The following is a 17638-nucleotide window of genomic DNA, read 5'->3' on the forward strand; positions in this document are numbered from 1 at the left end:
GTGCTCACCAGGAAGGGAAATTTGCCTCTAGGTCACAAAGTACATATGCAAATGGACTGACTGGAATACGTTTGGGTTTGTTTTCAACATAAATTGTTTTCTTATGTTTATGTTGGTCTTGACAAGAATTCTACAATTCAGCGCTTCTCTTTAGTGTATGGAGATAACTGGTCTAATTCCTTTTTCTTTTCTAATCTCTTCTGCGTGATGGGAGTGAAGGTTCTCTTTTTTTATGTGCAGAGGGAAAAAAAATCTCTTTACATGACCAAGTGATAAACCTTTGGTTTTTCTGGGGGGAGGGCAGAAATAAGGGGCATGCTGACAGCTAATGAATTGGACTTCACTTAATGTATCAGCGACAACAGCTGTTACAGTTCTATCAAGCCTCAACCTCTCTAGGATTCTTTAGTGCCCTAGATCCAATCCCATGTAAACTCTGTCTTTGTGTTTTAAGTTCGGGCAGTACGGACAGTGAAGAAAGTACTGACTCTGAAGAAGAGGATGGAACAAAGCAAGATTTGTTTGAATCGCATGCCAATACAGAGGACAAAATGGAAGTAGACTTAAACGAACGTATGTAACTTTTCTGCCAACTGCTTGGAATTATAGGAAAGTGCTACATTTAGCACAGTGTTATTTTTGTAAGAGCTTTCCTCCTATTGTTATTTATTCCGAGTATCTTAATCTCTCTCACTGTAAAGACTGCTTGCTGTAGAGTACATGGGTGTTGGGCAATTAAAATACCTTACATGTCCGGAGTTAAGTTACTGGAGTCTAAAATTCACATCTGTAATCTTCAAGAGGGAAAATTGAGTAGGAAAAATATAGGAATGGGAAAAATAAAAGTTAATTTACGCATCTCAGATGCTTGCAAACCTGATAGGTTGTTAATCTCTGAGCATAAAATATGGCTGTTCTTACTAGAAGTTTTTCAGACCAGCACTTCGTCTTCAAGTGTTCTTTTAAAACGCATTCTGCAGAAGGGAAGAGGATTGAGATTGGTGTCATTTCACACGTGAATAATCTTGTTTACAGTGTGTATCAGTAGGGCTCTCACATGGAAAATTAATTGTTGTAATTGGCTTAGGAGTTTTCACAATCAAGTTGCAAACTAAACTGGCTTTACTTAAACTGGCAACGTCTGTAGCAAAAGCCCTGTGTTTATCTAGACTGTAAGGAATTAAAAATTACAATAGAAGGAATAGTTAAGGGTTTTCTTTTCTTTTGTCAGATTGGTGTCGTTGGCATCTGTGTGTCAAACAAGTTTTGATCCATGTGGGTCTCCTCCCATATCTGCCTGGGTTGGAATTTCTAATTGCTAGTCAGAGCTTCCTTTTCAGCCTGTTTTTTTGTATGTAAGTGTTAATGAAGAAAATGTTTCCCTTGGGTAGGTGAAGTATTTTGAATTGACCTATCCTCAATTAGATGCTTTTAAGTCCAGACTGCTCCAAAATTTAATGTCCCAGTAAATATTTGAAAGTCATAAGGGGTTTTAAGCTTTTCTGAAACTTAGCAGTGCTGCTAATGCATGAGATGTTAGAGACCACCTGTACCTGCGTTGTTGGGCTCATTTTCTGTGTTGAGGAGAATGTGCATAGGAAACTGAAGGAAGGGATGAAAAACCTGAGGGTGCTGTTTTTTTTAAGTATAGAAACTAGCACTGAAGATCTGCAACAACCATTAATGTTAGGTTAAGGAATAAAGGGGAACTGCACTTGTGGTGTAATACAGTTTTTGTGTTCCTCAGATTAGTGCTAATGATTTTTCTCAGAATACTGAGAGTTACCATTTTTGAAGTTCTGCCTTGCTAGCAGAATTTCTCTTAAAGAGTGCATTCACAGTTTAACTATGTAGGGAATTCATTTGCATGTGCTTTAAAATACAGTTAAGAATTTTGCTGCTCCTTTTGGAATGTGCACGTAGAGAATCAGCAAGTTAGGCATAGGTACATTTGCATTCCTTAAATTGGTTCCTAATGAATTTGCTGATTGGTTTTCTAGCACCAAATTGGTCAGCTAACTTTGATGTGCCCATGGAAACTGCGCATGGTACCAATCTGGATTCTGTTGGGTCTGATGTGTGGAGTACAGAAGAACCTATGCCAGCCAAAGAAACTGGCTGGGCTTCTTTTTCAGAGTTCACATCCTCTTTGAGGTAAGAACAGTTGTGATACAGGGCCAGTTCAGCTGCTGTTTGGTATTGTTGGGGTGTGCCTCGCTACCAAGGCTGTGTTGGAGGTGTTTTGCTGGTAATGCAGAGTGTGCTGTGTTCAAAGGCCCCACTCATTATAGTGTTGGATCTTTGTATGGTCAGTTTAAACAGTAGGCTTTTATAGTATTAGTGAAACCTAAAAGGTCATTGTTTTAGAGGATTTTTGAAGATGATTTGTGTACCTGAATATTGGTCTCTGCCTGGAAGTGGGCTATGACTTGTTTGGTGTAGACTGAACTCAAGGAACACACGTAACTGTTGAATGTGAGGGTCATAAAACGTTGATGATGATTCTGTTTTATCCGTGCTCTAAACTTTGTTTAAAAACAAAACAAAGCACACACGTGGTTATGTAACTACAGAATCTAGAAAGGCAGCTCTGTAGTATTTCGACCACAGCTCATATACACTTTCTTCTTTTGGTGTGATTAGTGTGTCAGAAATAATTGAGTACCTCATCATCCCTACAGATGTAAAATCTGAGTTGCCATATTCTAGTAAGGTTTATAAATGAAGACATGGCGTTGCCACATTAGTGGATTGAGAAGATGCTACTCTGTAAATGATGGAAGTATTTCAAGTGGTCAAAATTTATATTTTGAATTGCTCCACATCAGAAAAACTTGTAGCTATGCTGTGCACACCACTGAGCAAATAAATCAAAGTAAAACAACTTCTGCAGTCGATAATTAGGGCCTGTGTCGACAGTCTCAGCAGAGAACTCTGGATTTTCGAGGCTCCAAAAAGTGCATTTAAAAAGAAGCTTAGAATGTTGGAAATACTGCGAGCAGCCAGCAATAGTTCTGTGCCTTGCAGCATCTCCTTTGCAGGTAAAAATAACAGCAGTGCCAAATATATCCTCAGTTGGTGCCGTGCTCTGCTGGGTTTTACATTACTGAACTTCTGTTTGGGACACCTTAGCCAAGACTCATGTGAACTTGGTGTCATTCAGGTTCAGTAATGCTCGAGGCTTTGTGCCTTTGAAAGAACCAAATGCAACTTTCATTCTGTTGTTTGTAAAGCTTATTTTTATTTTGTATTTGAAGCTCGACAGATTCCTTAAGAAGTAATTCTCCTGTGGAAATGGAAACAAACACAGAGCCAATGGATCCCTTGAGTGCAAATGCAGCTGGTCTTCCAACACAGCTGGAAAGTGAGTATGCTGCATTCAGAAATGTGAATGGATTGATTTCTAACACTCGAACCAAAGAAAGACCTCGCCTCTCATTTGGTTCTGCTCTTCTGCTGGCCAATGAGAATGACTTGCAAAAAAAAATTTTGAAGTTCAGTTTTCCTGGTTAATGCTGCCTCTGAAAAGCCTTCCTGTCATGAGCAGGGAAGCTAAATCTCTTCTGTTAGAGAAGCCGTGTGTTTGGCAGCACTTGGCTGTGCTGGTGCCCAAGAATAGTCAGTAGCCTCTGCTCTCATCCCATGTGCAACAGACCTCAAAGTGTTCAGATTTCCCCTTTCTTCTTTTTCCTTTTGAAATTACCTTTTAGTATACGTGTACTCCTTGTTCTATTTATATGAAATGATTAGAAGTCAAACCTGCATTAATTAATTTTCTGTACATATTAGTAGACAGAACTCAAAGTGCAGATGAGAAGTCCAGAAAGATTGGATTTGTCAGAGGCTTTCCAGTACTTGGGAATTTGTAGAGTGTGAAATCATGCAATGAATTGGGCTGTAGAAGACCAAACTTGGTATTCTCATACCACTCTACTCACGTCTTGGTCAAGCAAATGTATTGCAGTAAGCACATGAGCAGCCATGTACTGAAGTGCTCGGTTTCTTCCAGCCCCAGGAAGTGTTGCTATGGAGGCCAGCTCAGATGGAGAAGAGGATGGAGAAAATGCAGACAAGGTAACAGAAACAGTAATGAATGGCAGCATGAAGGAGACGCTGAGCCTTACTGTAGATGCTAAAACTGAAACGGCTGTTTTCAAAAGGTGAGAGTTTACTCCTTATGTATTGCCTTCCCACTCTTGTTTCATAAGTGCTGCTGATGGAATGCTGTCATCACAGAGAGTTTCAAGTGAGAATTCCTAAGTGTTCAACCAGAGCCCTTTTCCAAATGGAATTGTCTTGAAACTTTATTTCTGGTTAGTTACTGGAATAAGATTTTCCTTATCAAATCTGAATAGTCGTTGGAAAGTTAGCGGTGGGAGGCTGGCCCCATTTTGGGCCTGATGCACGTTACTGTGCCATTTTAATGTACGTTAAAATAATGATGCAATTGTAGATCAAGGCCAAAGCCTTTTGAACTTTGCAACTGAGTATTTGATTTGGAATTCAGTCTCTTGTGAAAAGAGCTTGGAAGGGAGAGATTGAAGGGCAGCTGGGCGCTGCTCTTAAGAATAATTATTCAGAAATCTGGAGTCATCAGTGATGTGGATGTCAGTGTCAGGTCTGTTCTGGTCTCCTGCTGGTACGCAGAAGTCTCGAACCAGACAAGCTCATTAATTTTGATATCTTTTGATACAAAGTGTTAGATTTTGATACGTGGCCTTACGGTATGGTTATACTCCACATTACATGTACAAGGATTGTGATACGTAAAATTTGTTTCCGCCTCGTATACCAAATCTTAATGATGAAATGTTTTTTTATTTATTGTCACTTCTTAACATAAGGAAACAGAGGCTAACTAGTCTGACCAATTATATTTTTGCCTGTATTGATACTGTTTTTCCCTGCTCTGATCTTGATGGATCAGCATGTTATTAGCATTTTGCATCCAGCTTTCTGCTCATTCTTTTATACTTCCTATTATCTGTCTCTGAGTTTTAAATGCTGAGAAGAAATTGACTGTATGTTTTAAGGATTGTTTAAAAGAGCCACTATCTTTCCAAAGAAGAAACTTCCTAGAGTTAGTCCCTGTGCTGTCCTTCTTAACTGCATTTTACTTCTAGCTGTCCTGTTAGTAGACAAGTACAGTTGATTCTGGATGCTCTGGGAATTGAAATGTAACAGCTTTCAGTCAGTCTTGTTTCTATCCTTTTGGATATCTAAGTAATAAATTGTAACCCAGATGAAGTGCCAAGAAATGCTTTTTCATGTGGGGGAGGGGGCGTTTCTGACTGCACAGCACTTAAAGAATCAAGTGGCTGTTAGAGAAATTGAACCTCAGCAGTTGAAAGGAGCAGTGTGACTCTGGAGTGGTATATCATGGAATCAGAATGACTTCTTGACTTAGTAAATGATGAGTCTTCATTCTGTATTTTAAAGAACGCTTTTATATGGTCTGCACTTCTGTTGTTACAGTTCAGTCACAGTTGGATATCAGTGGTGCTTTTACATTTAAACAGCTTTAAACGACAAGCTCTGTGGCTTCTGATAAGAGTGCAGAAAATGAAGTTGATATGAGTAGGCAGCACGTGGTGGCAGTTGCTGCCTGTCGTCATGGAGTTACTTGCCTGAGCTATGGATCTTCTCAGCTGAAAGGAGAGAAATGCAAAGGGAGGGAGTATGAATCTGGGATCTTGATTTGGGAGGGGGCATGTTAAGTGTAGAAGAGAGTTGACGGGATGAGATATTTAATGTGGACTGTTTAGGTCCAGTGTCGAGACAAAAGGCCTCATATTGGTCAGAGCTCACGTGGCTTTCTTTAAACGTACTTTTAAATATGCCCAGACAGCAAGTGGGAAATAAATATTTTATCCAAAGAAAATAATATTTAAAAAAATAGATCAATTTAGCTTAAGAGTGGAAATCATATCTGGCAAAGTGGATGCTCTCAGACCTAAGTTCTGTATAAGTTTCTGCCAACAGAAGATGGATGGTGATTAAATCAGTGCTGAGGAGAAGCATCATAAGGACAGGCGCTGCTATATGGAAAACTGCAAAGGAGAAAAATGACTTTTGAGCTTAGTTGATAAGGGAGAAGAAGTTGAGAAGAAGAATGGAGGATACCTCTTTAAGAACAATTACAAAAGAAATTTAGAAAAGACCTGGTGCTTGTGGCAAGTATTTCAAACAAACACAGAGTTTTAAGACAAATGAGGTAATAAACCAAATGGGAAAATGGGTGTTGGTGAGCATTCACAGGGATAAGACATTATCTTATAGGCTGCGTAGATTTAAGGATATGTAGGAGGAAAGAAAAGGATTCTTTGAAAGATGGAGGATCCATCAGCAGGAGAACTGTAAGAGGAGGAAGAAAAATCAGCAATGACTTTAGAATGCTCCATACAACTTAACTAGACTTACTGCTGCAGAAAACTCAGTCATCTGCAGAGCTGCCCTCTGCCCTTGTCGGTGTATAGATAACTTTGTACACTGACGTGCCAGTCAGGGCCTGAGTTAATGGGACAAGGTGGGAAGCCAGAGCGTTTATAGTTCTCTGAAGAGGCAAAATACAAGTGTGTTTCCTAGTGTGAGCACACCGCTTTTTCACCCGGCTGTGTTCAGTTCCATGTCAGAGGAGACGCTGGTGAATTGCAGTAGAGCAAAGGCCGCTCTGAGTGCTGCACCTACAGGTGTAGCCATGGGGTGGTTTACCAGTAAAGGTGGTGATGAGTCAGTGATTCTGCTGATTTGTTTTACGGACAGACTTTGTCAATGCCAATTTCTAAGGGAATCTTGAATTTCTTTTATACTTTCTCCCTTCTGTTTTTGCATACTTATGGCTTCAGAGTGTTGAAATCCTATCGGTATGTACAGTAAAGGATTGTAACCCTGATCGTTATCGCTGTGGGCTTCACACCATTCCTTATTTACTTCCTGGTTGTATTTGTAATCATTGTATTTCCTGCATTTTTATCCAGTCGATTTTTAATGGTTTTGAACGCCGGTGCCTTCAGTGTTTGTTAAGTCTGGACTCATATGCCTGATCTTCATGTTTCAATCATAATTTAAAATCCATTTGCATGTGATGCACCAAACCCTTCTCCCTATTTTCTGCTGTTGTCTGAAATGTATTGTAACTTAAAAATTAAACTCGCAGATTAAATGCCTTGTTTCCTTTCATGTAGTGAGGAAGGAAAATTGTCTACCTCGCAGGATGCTTCTTGTAAATATGTGGTAGAGGAGAACGCAGAGGTTGCGGAAGAGGCTCCTTCAGCTTTGCAGCCCACTAACAGCAGTCCAGAACAGAGGTAACTGCACTCAGGGATGCTTTCAACTCTCTAAGTAGCATTTATGTATTTTTCTATAATGGAACTAATCTAAAGAGGTCTGCATTTAATTCAAGCTACGTATGCACTTGCATCTATTTATGAGATTTTTACTGCTGTGTTGTCCAGCCATACTGAAATTCTTGAGTCATCAGGAATCTATTTGCCTTGTGTTATTTTACTTGCAAGTATTGTTGTAAATATTCCTATTCCCACTCTATTTTCTTTTATGTATTGGTTCACGATACAAACTTGATAAGAATTATGAAAGCTATGATCGGAAAAATGGGGATATGTTTGATTTTGTCCTGAGCATTGCTGTAAATTGGGGCTGCTGTTTTTCATTCTGTATTTACACTGCTGGAGAGCTGGTGGGAATCCACCACTGCAGCTGCGTGGAAGGGAAATGCCTTAAGTCATGTTTGTTTAATTGTGAACTGGTCAAATAATTGCCTTTAATTTTGAATCACTTACTGTTTGCACTTTTGTCTTTGTGAGGTATTGATCTAAATACTTTCAGGTTTGGAGAAAACTTCTCAAAGTTCATAAATGGTTTGAAATAATTCTCTGGAGCAGTCTGGATTGCTCAGCGTATGTATTGGAGGAAAGAAATGTTGTTCTTTAGCAGCTTGGTTGCTAGTACAGTCTTAGAGAATAGTGGTTTAGTAAACAATTCTGAGCTGACAACTGTCAAATGGAGAAATTTGTTTTTAAACGCTGCAACAGCCAAGAATTTGAAGTAGGCGAGAAGAATTCCCCCCCTTGAAAGTGGTGTTTGGTGAGAACCTTGCTCAGGGACTTAGGTCAGAGCGGTGTCTGGCAGAGGTAGCTTCCAACTGCTGCTGTGCAAGAGTAAGGACAGTTTTGCACTGCTTCAGCCTCCGTCCTGCCAGAAGTCTCAGATGGCTGGAACTGATCTTGTTGAAGGCAGAAGGGCTGCAGTTGAGCCAGTCCACGCAAGCTGCACAGCTCAGAGCAGGGGAAGAGAGCCTTATTTCCTGTGTTTTAGTACATTTGCCTGGAGATTAATTACGTGTCTCCTCTGGGAGCTAATGGCTTGTTGCTCATCAGGGTATTACAGTCCCAGAAGATTGTGTTGGTGTTAATGCTGACGTTTCCTAATGTAGATAGAATTTAGTGTGCAAGAGGAACTGTGCTGTCTTAAAGAAAACCCATGCAAAAGGAATGTGCATTTGTCAGTTACTGAATTCTGAGTAATCCCTGGGGTCTGTTCTCTTGCTGCAGGGCAGAGCCTGGAGGAATAGTGTTGTGCCTTCTTTTTGGGGAGCTGCAGGAGTTGTGACAGCAAGCATATTCTGAAAGGAGGGAGGATTTTGCTTAACTAAAAGCAACTCCAGGGACTGTTTTTGCTGTGCAGTGTAAGCAGGAGTTAGGATTCTGAATATATAAATACACAAAGATGTATTTTAATATTAAGTTGCAATAGTTTAAAAGGTATTTTTCAACTTCCATAGATATAAAACTATTATTAGAGGAACTTGGTATTTCTCACAGAAATGTTCTGCAAGTATTAGTCATTTTTTAAGACTGTAGGCACTATTACACTCTTCACTTTCTAGGCAAGACAAAATGTAAAGCTTTCATAAGCTGAGATTCAGAAGATAGCTTGACATATAATGCAACAGAACTCTAGTGAATGTTTTTGATTATACTTTATGGAAACTAAAAAAAGGTGCAAGCCTATTCAAAAGCAGAGATTCTGTCTGTCTGGGACTAGTTTGAGTGGGTATGTTTTGCATCCAGGACCTGAGATTACACTGAAATATTGATCTGTTTTTTTGTAAGCCTGATCTTTCTACTCTGCATGCATTCAGTAAACTTCATCAAGAAATTGATTCCAGTTGGAAGAAAACTGCCCACTTAAAGGGGGAAACACAGAAACTCCGTCTTCCACGGCCCCTTTTTATCTAGAGGTGCTGTTTTTATCGATGCAGCATTTCTAGCAGTGCTAAGCACTGCGTTACAGGGAAGAAAGAAGTGTGTGGGTCCTTGCCTTCTGAGGTGATTGCCTGCTGAGTAAAGATGCTCGCCTTAACCGACAGAGGGCTCTCAGAGCCAGCAGTTCCTCAGATTGCTTTTGGGTTACAGAGAATCTCGAGGAACTCCTTTCATTGAATGGCGCAGCTCAGTGCTTTCTCTAAAGGTGACTGTCACAGCAGATCCTCGTATACGTACAGAACAAATGTCTAGATAAACTGAATTGTACTTTTGGGGCTCCATGCATGTGTGACTGGCGGGAGGAGTCCCTAGGTAGGTCTTTGGCTGGTGGCCGCAGTAATACTCTCTGCTAGGAGCCCTTTTCTGTCGTGAATGTTTTCCAATTAGTTTGTAGTTTACTGCCTTCTGAACTGTCAGAACTCCTCTCTGTGCAGCACTTGTTTCCTACCTTACAGGTTTCTCTAAAAAGTGTTTAATTTTGTCTAGTGCTGTCTGTCTTTTTATCTAATATGTACATATTTTTTCTTAAAAAGTGTTTTTAGTGCTTAGCAGCCAAAGACTTAGCTAGGGGGACTCCTGCTGGTCATGTGCATGTAGAGCACGGACCCCAGAGTGGCTTCTCTGTGATGTACACCATCAGAGAACAGGAGTTACAGGTAACTTTTCTCATGCAGTTCCAAATGGTATTTATATTCTTTAAAGGAAACTCCACATGTATTCAGTAGACTTGTGCTAAATGGAAGCTGAGATTTTTTTTGCTTTTGTTGCTTGCAGTTCTTAATATTTTTATGCACAGCTGATTTGGTGATCTCTTCATTTGCATTACACCAGGGCAGCTGAGCTCACATCTTTTCCCAAGCTTATCTAGAACTGTATATACTGTTACCATTTTCACTTTTACAGGTTTGCTCTTTCACTTCTTCCATACTTACCAACCTTTCATAGTGATGGTCTGAAGTTCAAAGTATTAGTGAAACAGCAGCTTGTAAACTTAATCACCAAAGCAGTTGTTTTCCCTGTTATGTCTTAGTTGCTTATTTTCAAATGCAATCTGAAGTATCCCAGTGTCATCTTTTGCCTCACAGAGTAAGCTGTGGAGAACTCTCAGAAGCGTGCTATTTATCAGTGGTTCTCTAGGGGAGAGAAACCAGAGAGCTCCAGAAACCGTTCAGTTACTCGATAAAGATGAAACATTTGCTGAGTTACTTTGGCTATGCCAAACGAGATAGAAAGAGCTCCCAGAAAAGGACGAGCCTGTAATTTTTGCTTTTTGCTCTGTGGAATTCTATTCTGAAAAGTTTAATTATACTTACAGGAAAACTTGTGGGTTTTGGCTTCCCTGTGTGGCGAATGTTCAAACCTTGTAATCCGAACTGTAGAAATCAGTAGATTGGAAGAAATGTCACAGCCTTTGCTAATTTGTCTGAGCAGAACTTCCCAAGCTGGAAGGGACTCTCAAAAATCACAGAGTCCAACTCCTGACTCCGTACCAGGACTAAACTGTATTTTTGAGCGCTAAATGCTCCTTGAACTTGGGGGCTGTGCCCACCACCCTCTGATGCAGAACCTTGCTCTGACACTCCCTTGGTCCTCCCCTGTCACAGCTCCATGCCATTTCCTCAGGCCCTGTCGCTGCCGCACAGAGCAGAGCTCAGCGCTGCCCTCCGCTCCCTGTGAGGAGCTGCTGTGAGGCCTCCCCTCAGCTCCTCTGCTCTGGGCTGAGCACACCAGGCACCTCAGCCGCTCCTCACACCTTGCCCTGCAGACCTTTCACCACCTTCATAGCCCTGCTCTGGATGCCCTCTGACAGTTTTATGTCCTTCTGGCACTGTGGCACCCGCATGCCATGCAGTGCTGGAGGCGAGGCCGTGCAGAGCAGAGCGGGACAAGCCTCCGTTGTTCAGCAGCAGTGCTGGGCCTGGCGCATCCCCTTTGGCAGCCTGGGCACGCTGCTGGCGCACATCAACTCGCCACCAGACAGAACAACAGAGCCCTTTCTGTGGGGCTGCTCTCCAGCCTCTTTTTCCCCAGTCTGTACATACAGCCAGGGCTGACTGATCCCAGGTGGGCAATCCAGCTCTTGTTGAACTCCATGTGGTTGGTGATTTTCCAGTGCTCTAATCTGTCAAGATCTCTCTGCAAGGAGACTCCACCTCGAGGAATTCAGCAGCTCTTCCTAGTTTTGTTAATTTAACATTGTCTGCAAATTCGGGCATGTGGGGAAAAAAAATGACACCACCTGTTTCTTGTACACTTACATCCTTTTTTGGCCTCTTAGGACTGATCAACGCACCCTTTTAGGAGAGACATCTGTTAATGGCCCTGTATGATATGTGATGTCTGCTGCCTTGGCTGAAGAAAATGAACTGATACCCGGGGGTTTGAGCGTTTCTTGAGGATTTCATCTAGAGCCTGTTGAAGCCAGTTACTGCTGCACTAATTTTGCAAGGGATCAGGACCAGCAACATTTATATTCTAGATTTTAAGACATTGTACAGAAATTCATAAGTGTAAAAATATTGCACATTGAGAAATACCAATAATTTTTGCGTATGTTTATATTGTATTGTTCTAATTAACGGGTGGCCTGTGAAATAAGATCCTGCCACCCATGTAATGATGACAGTAGTGTTACTATAGTTAAAAATGGCTGTAAGAATAGTTTTATAAAAAAAAAAAAAAGTGAATACACAAATCTAATGTATTTGAGACATAACTATTTGATGATTAGTGTGACCAAAGTATTTAGCAGTTTTTCATACATTTTTCACCTTGTAAAAAGAAGGAAAAAACAAACAAACAAAAAAAACAAAAAAAAAAAACAAAATAAATAAAAAAAAAAAACAACCAAAAAAAAAAAAACCCCACACCTGAAATTCATGTTTCTTCCAGGTTGGCGAAGAATTGTAGAACTGAAATGCCCTATAAACGTTATTTTGGTTGTTTTAGCTTACAGAAGTGATTTAAATGAGAATTTTGGTGTTCAACATTTTACAACAGGTTTTTTTAATTGGTAATTGTTTTCTGTATTGTTTAAGACAGATCAAAAATGTAAGTCTATTGGTAGAGATTTTAAGTATTTATTGCTACGACTTAGTTGACAAATTGATGTTACTGTAAAGCCATATGTTCTGTTAAGTCTTGTTTGCTTGAAACAATACCTTACAGGTGAAACACTAGGATATTTGAGGTGCACATGGCTTGTTGTGTTAAGTGATTCACCTGCCTTTTAACCCGTTCACCAAGATTGACTTTAATCCCCAGCATTACACGACGGAACATTTCAGAACAATCTGCGTATTTAAAACGCTGTAATCCTCTTAGACAAGTCCAGTACATGAAATGCCCGTGCTGCTAATGTAATTACAGTACAGCATCTTAAAAGTATATAGTGTTCTTTTAATACCCGTTTTGGCAGCAGAGCATGTTAATTGTTACTTTCACTGTACTGATCTGTGTGAGGCTTTCATTTGTATGTTCTAAACCAGTTTTTTTCGCAGCTGGTTTGTGTATATATATATAGTGATTATGGAAACTAATTCTGTGTAATTTATAATTTTCTATGTCAGTGTACAATTCCAACAGCCTTCTCAAACAAACGGAAGCAATATTCTGTATATTGCCACATTGTCTGGTGAAAGGGTTAAAGTACTTCACCTCCTGCACTTTTAGATGCAAATCCATTTTTATTTCTGTAATAATTATATTCATTTATTTTTACATCCTTTGTTTTCCTGACCAGTATTTAAAGCCAAAAGGATACTCTAAACAATGGCCAATGATTTATTTTAGAAAGCGTCCCAAGCAACGTGCCTAAACATTACATTGCATACAGAAATAAAAAAAAAAAAGGAAAAAAGTCCAATGGCATTGCACTTACTGCTTCCTGTCTTGCATTTTCCTCAGAAGATTTTAGTAGCAACTTGTTGCAAACTCGTCAGCTGTGTGAAAATGGAGAAAGAAAACATTATGATAGAAGGACTTGGAAACTATAGTTGCCTTTCTATTTGTACCTTATAAATGATGGAATTGAGTCCGTTTATGTTGTTTAATTGCAGAATTGCTTCCAGATGCACCTTTTCTGAAAGCGTTATCTGTTAATGGTGAGGTTGGCAGTTGTCCTTTCATCACTTTCTTACCTGTTTTGGAAACAGAAGTGTTCACTTCAGTGCAGGAATTGCAGTGCAGCTGTAAATCCCACGTGCAGGAGAGCAGTGTGGTGTCTCCTTCTGTCCTTTCCAGTGAAGTGATTTGTCCCTCGCTAGCAAGGTGCCGTCACTTCTTACGTAGCCAGGAGGAGTGAAGGTAGTACTGACAGTGTCAGTCATTAACTGTATTTCAGCCCTGTTGCCTGCAGTTCAGCCAAACCTTGTAGTTTGTCCTTCCTTCTGATAGTGAACTGATGTGACAGTTTGCTACTTAGTTCATGCAGGAGATCAAAATTGAAAAGGAGTGTTCTGTCTTCTTTCCCTCCATTCCTACCATGTGCTTTCAGGTGAGTAGAGATGTGATGGTGGTAAATGCAGATTGCTCCGTCAGCATAGTCTGCCTTCTGTCTAAAAGGTGTGCTAGAGAGAAGGTAAGCCAACCTACTTTATGCTGATTCTAGTGGTCTGATTCTGAGCTACTGCACTTGCTGTTAAGTTGGGAGGTGTGTTAAACCTGGGATTTAAACTAGATTTGATGTAGCGAACTTGTTCTGAGGTCTGTGGTATGTTTTGCCCACAAGTACATCGCTTGTACGGGAAACCCTGAACTTGAAGGGAAAGCTTTGGCCGTAAAGGGAAATCCTGCATCATCTCAATGGCTCTGTTACCCAATCTGTTCAATCAAATTTGACTTGACGGAGTAACGTCCAGTACCTCTGTATGGGCTTGACTTCCTGCAGTTCTGCAGTATCCAGTAGCAGTTAGCCAGTCGTAGCAAGCTTACTGCAACCTTGTTCTGTTCATGCTTGCGTTGCAGCATGTCACAGTGCTCATGGCAATGACTGCAGGTGCAGTCACTGAAAACGGGGGTACTGTGGCATATGAAAGGACTTCTACAGGCATTGCCAGACCAGCAGTATGTGCAGTAGCTCCCAGCCTTGTCAGACCTGTCTCCGTTACCTGGTAGAGTGGATGAATCTCGCCACCTTGATTGGTTACATCAGTGCAAACCTTTGTTAAAAGTATCAGCCGTGCCTGAAGTTTTTCAGCAAGGTTATTCCATTGAAATAAAGGTATAAGCTTGATTAATGACATGACGCCGTCTGTTGAGTGAGTTGACAGGTATTCACTGACAGCAGGACAGCTGAAGTAATCTTATGAAGTCCTTGTAAATTCAACTCATTTTAACCATGCTTTGGAGTGGAGTTTCGGCTAGTAAGCTTTTGTCTGCCTCTCAAACTGTTCTGCATTGTCAGCTGCACGCTGTGAAAGCTCACGGTGACGTTCCCATGAGGAGGTAAGAAAGACGTAGGAAGATAAATTTTTCATAATGAACTTATGTTCCTGTTGAAATTAGTTTTAATTTCCTTGGAGATTACTTTGTTTTGACATATACTTTATACAGTTAGGAAGTATTTACTGTATATAACTGGCTGTTAATATACTTCAGCATCACCTCTGGCCAGCAGTGCAATGCAGTATGAGCGCTTCAGGCTCTACTGCAGACATGTGCATTGTTTCTCAAAATCAGAATGGAAATTAAAAGAGAATGTGGGAGCAACCAGCTTTTTTTTTTTTTAAGGTTCTGTCTTATTTTTTGCATCTTATTTTCTATCAAATAAGGCACTGACATCCTTCTGTGCCATTATTGTTAGAATTAAGGTTACAGTATGGAGAAAGCATAAGCCCATAGAATTAAAAAGATTCTTAGCGTAAAAATAGAAGCATTCAACTTGTGTTTGTGACTTGACGGGAAGTCCCACCGTAATTCTTCCTCTTCTGCTACAGGCTAAAGCAGTGAAGAGAACTGTGCTCAGCTAGTAGTATTTTTCAACATTTCTCTCTCCTGTAGATGAGTCAGGGTTACTGTCTGATGCATTTCTTTCTCTCTGAATCAGCAGGAACTGAGCAACATGAGCTCAGATTACCGTTAGTCCGACAGCCTGGCCTTAGCTAAAATAATGTAATCCTGATTCCAAGACCTCCTTCAAGAGGAGTGTTCTCATTTCTCGTTTCTTATTTCCTATGAGTGCTGGTGGGTGCCTTTTCTGCGATCTGTGTTCTCTGCATCTTGAAATTCAGATACTGAAGACTCTTAAATCACGATTATCTGCTCTGCATGTGATGTGCAGTCACCTGAACCTTGTCTAGCTGCTGAGTCAGGTTTCTCAGATGCAGCTTGCCCAGTCGCTCACACTGAGCTGCCTGTCTCACTGTTTTAGTCTGAATGATCACGTTGGTGGTTGATTCTCAAGGAAGTCGTAGTGTTGCCTCGTCTTTCTCAAAAGGAATCTGAACCTCTTATTTACAGGATGTGTGACTTTTTCTGCTTTTGCTGTTTGGAAGAAATGCACGTGACTAATGGTAGGTTCTTCCCTTCCCCTTTTTATCTAAGCCAGTTTTCTGTTAGAGGCCACAATTTCATTTTGGGTAGTAGGTTAACCTGGTTCATCTGCTGAGGTCCTGAAGCTTGACGATGTATACCTGACAAATAAAACCTGTTGTTCCTTGTGCCAAACAAAAATGAGTGGCAGGAAAATCACTCGTTGTTGTTGTTGTTTTTCCTACTGGAAGATCTGAAGTGTTGACTGTCATCTAATGGTTCCTGTATCAGACAATGAGATAAGATAGCTAACATAAGCCCAGAGGCTGTGTCTGCTGAGATTGAGGTGACCTTGTTTCTCCAGAGCTCTATATCAATTACGTGTGTCCTTATAAAAACGCTTATTAATCACTTGCTAATGCTGCTTGGTTTAAAAGATTATTTTAAAAAAAGAAAAAAAAAAGGATGAAGGTGGTTATTCTGTATTCCCTGCTAGACCATCATTGAGATGTGCTTTCAAATGAGGAGAGTTTACTGGAGAACAGAAGAGTTCTGCTCTGGAGTGAGCCGTACAGGACTTGTGCATGTTGGTCAGCCAACATTCAAAATGGAAGGGGTTATAAAGAGGAGTTTGGGGATGTTGATGTATCTACAGAATCACATCCTTCCATTTTGCTGTAGTTTCCTCCGAATTAAGAAGCTTGAGCAGCTAAAGGGCAAACTGAGTGTGCAGCTTTTTTTTTAATGCTGGCACTGGTATGTCTGGTTTAAAGTACTCTAAAGACAGTTCTCTGTACTTGTGATGTGGAAGCTGGCATCAAGTTAGTTATTGTTATTTACCCAATTCATGCAATATACCCCAGCACATCAGAGAACTTTCAGTCTGTGTACATGGAGATACATGCACATGTGTGAGTAAAGTACATTTTCTTATGCAGCCAGGTGCCATGTAAGTGGTGCATATCCTAAATGCACTCAGCTCTACAATCCTAGGAGGAAGAGGCACGTGTGCATATGATTCAGCCCATACTGAAGTACATCAGTAAAACAAAATGTTCTTTAGCTTCTGTCCCTGCAAATGTTGACACTTCTGTTGGTGTCTGGCCAGCACGGCTGTAATTGGATTTGGGGAAGAGGAGGAACTGATGCCTCCAGTTTTTGAGGCCAACTTCAACTTTCATCAAAGAGGGTCCTGCTGTGCTTCCTGTAGGCATGAAATACTTGAGCCTTTTTCTTCATGTGTTTATGGCTTCTCAGAAACTTAGGTAAGAGATGGGATTTCCAGTATTGGTGACTGAATCATCGTGTTGACTTCATCTATGAACTTGTACTGGTGCTGTTAATCTATTGACAGTTATGCTTCTGTTCATGATACGTTGGTGAGATGATTGATTTAGCTCTTCCAACAGCTGCCACCAGCAATTCACAAACAGGTTTACTGTGTGGCTTTGAATTTGATATTGCACAGATATGAACTGTTTCTAGCCCTCTGTATGGGAAAGGCAGGGTCTGTGTGGTATAACGAAGTTCCAGATGGCTAAGGAATGTCTAATGCAATCCAAAGGAAGTTAACTCTCCTGAGTTGTTGCCTGCTGAACGTTCTTACTCCGTTACAGTGGCTTCTGGCTGTTCGTGCAGATGACACGCTGGGCCTCTCCTGCCTTTGCCATCGTGGTATGAATCTGTGCAAGGACTGCTTGCTGCTGCCTTGCCATTTGTAGTGGCTGTAGATGAAACTGATAAAACATTGCAGTAAATAGCAGAGTACCTAAACACTGAAACAAACTTGCTCCTGCAAGAAATGAAGGAGAGGCAGCACTTGCTATGTCAGTACTGCCCAATGCTGCTCATGGTAAAAGAGCCTTGTTTCCCTTCTGTGTAAG

At 40.7% G+C, this 17638-nt stretch overlaps 1 protein-coding gene across 12 annotated transcripts in view; it reads left to right on the forward strand.

Annotated features, from left to right (window-relative positions):
- Nucleotides 1-13006, forward strand: part of PPP6R3 (protein phosphatase 6 regulatory subunit 3) — a 51135-nt gene extending 38129 nt beyond the window's left edge. For 8 of the 12 annotated variants that reach the window (XM_052692961.1, XM_052692969.1, XM_052692967.1 and 5 more), the window contains 7 exons: nucleotides 455-573; nucleotides 2001-2154; nucleotides 3258-3364; nucleotides 4010-4160; nucleotides 6846-6863; nucleotides 7185-7307; nucleotides 11563-13006. In XM_052692961.1, coding sequence (XP_052548921.1) covers nucleotides 455-573; nucleotides 2001-2154; nucleotides 3258-3364; nucleotides 4010-4160; nucleotides 6846-6863; nucleotides 7185-7307; nucleotides 11563-11614 — 724 coding nt within the window. In that variant the 3' untranslated portion in view covers nucleotides 11615-13006. Of the gene's footprint in view, nucleotides 1-454; nucleotides 574-1231; nucleotides 1356-2000; nucleotides 2155-3257; nucleotides 3365-4009; nucleotides 4161-6845; nucleotides 6864-7184; nucleotides 7308-9817; nucleotides 9941-11562 lie in introns of those variants that run through there. The other 4 variants (XM_052692965.1, XM_052692970.1, XR_008208988.1 and 1 more) reach the window with 3 other exon arrangements.
- Nucleotides 13007-17638: the final 4632 nt, after the last annotated feature.

This window comes from Tympanuchus pallidicinctus, unplaced genomic scaffold, assembly GCF_026119805.1.
Source record: "Tympanuchus pallidicinctus isolate F22 unplaced genomic scaffold, pur_lepc_1.0 scaffold3, whole genome shotgun sequence".
Taxonomy (NCBI): Eukaryota; Metazoa; Chordata; class Aves; order Galliformes; family Phasianidae; genus Tympanuchus; species Tympanuchus pallidicinctus.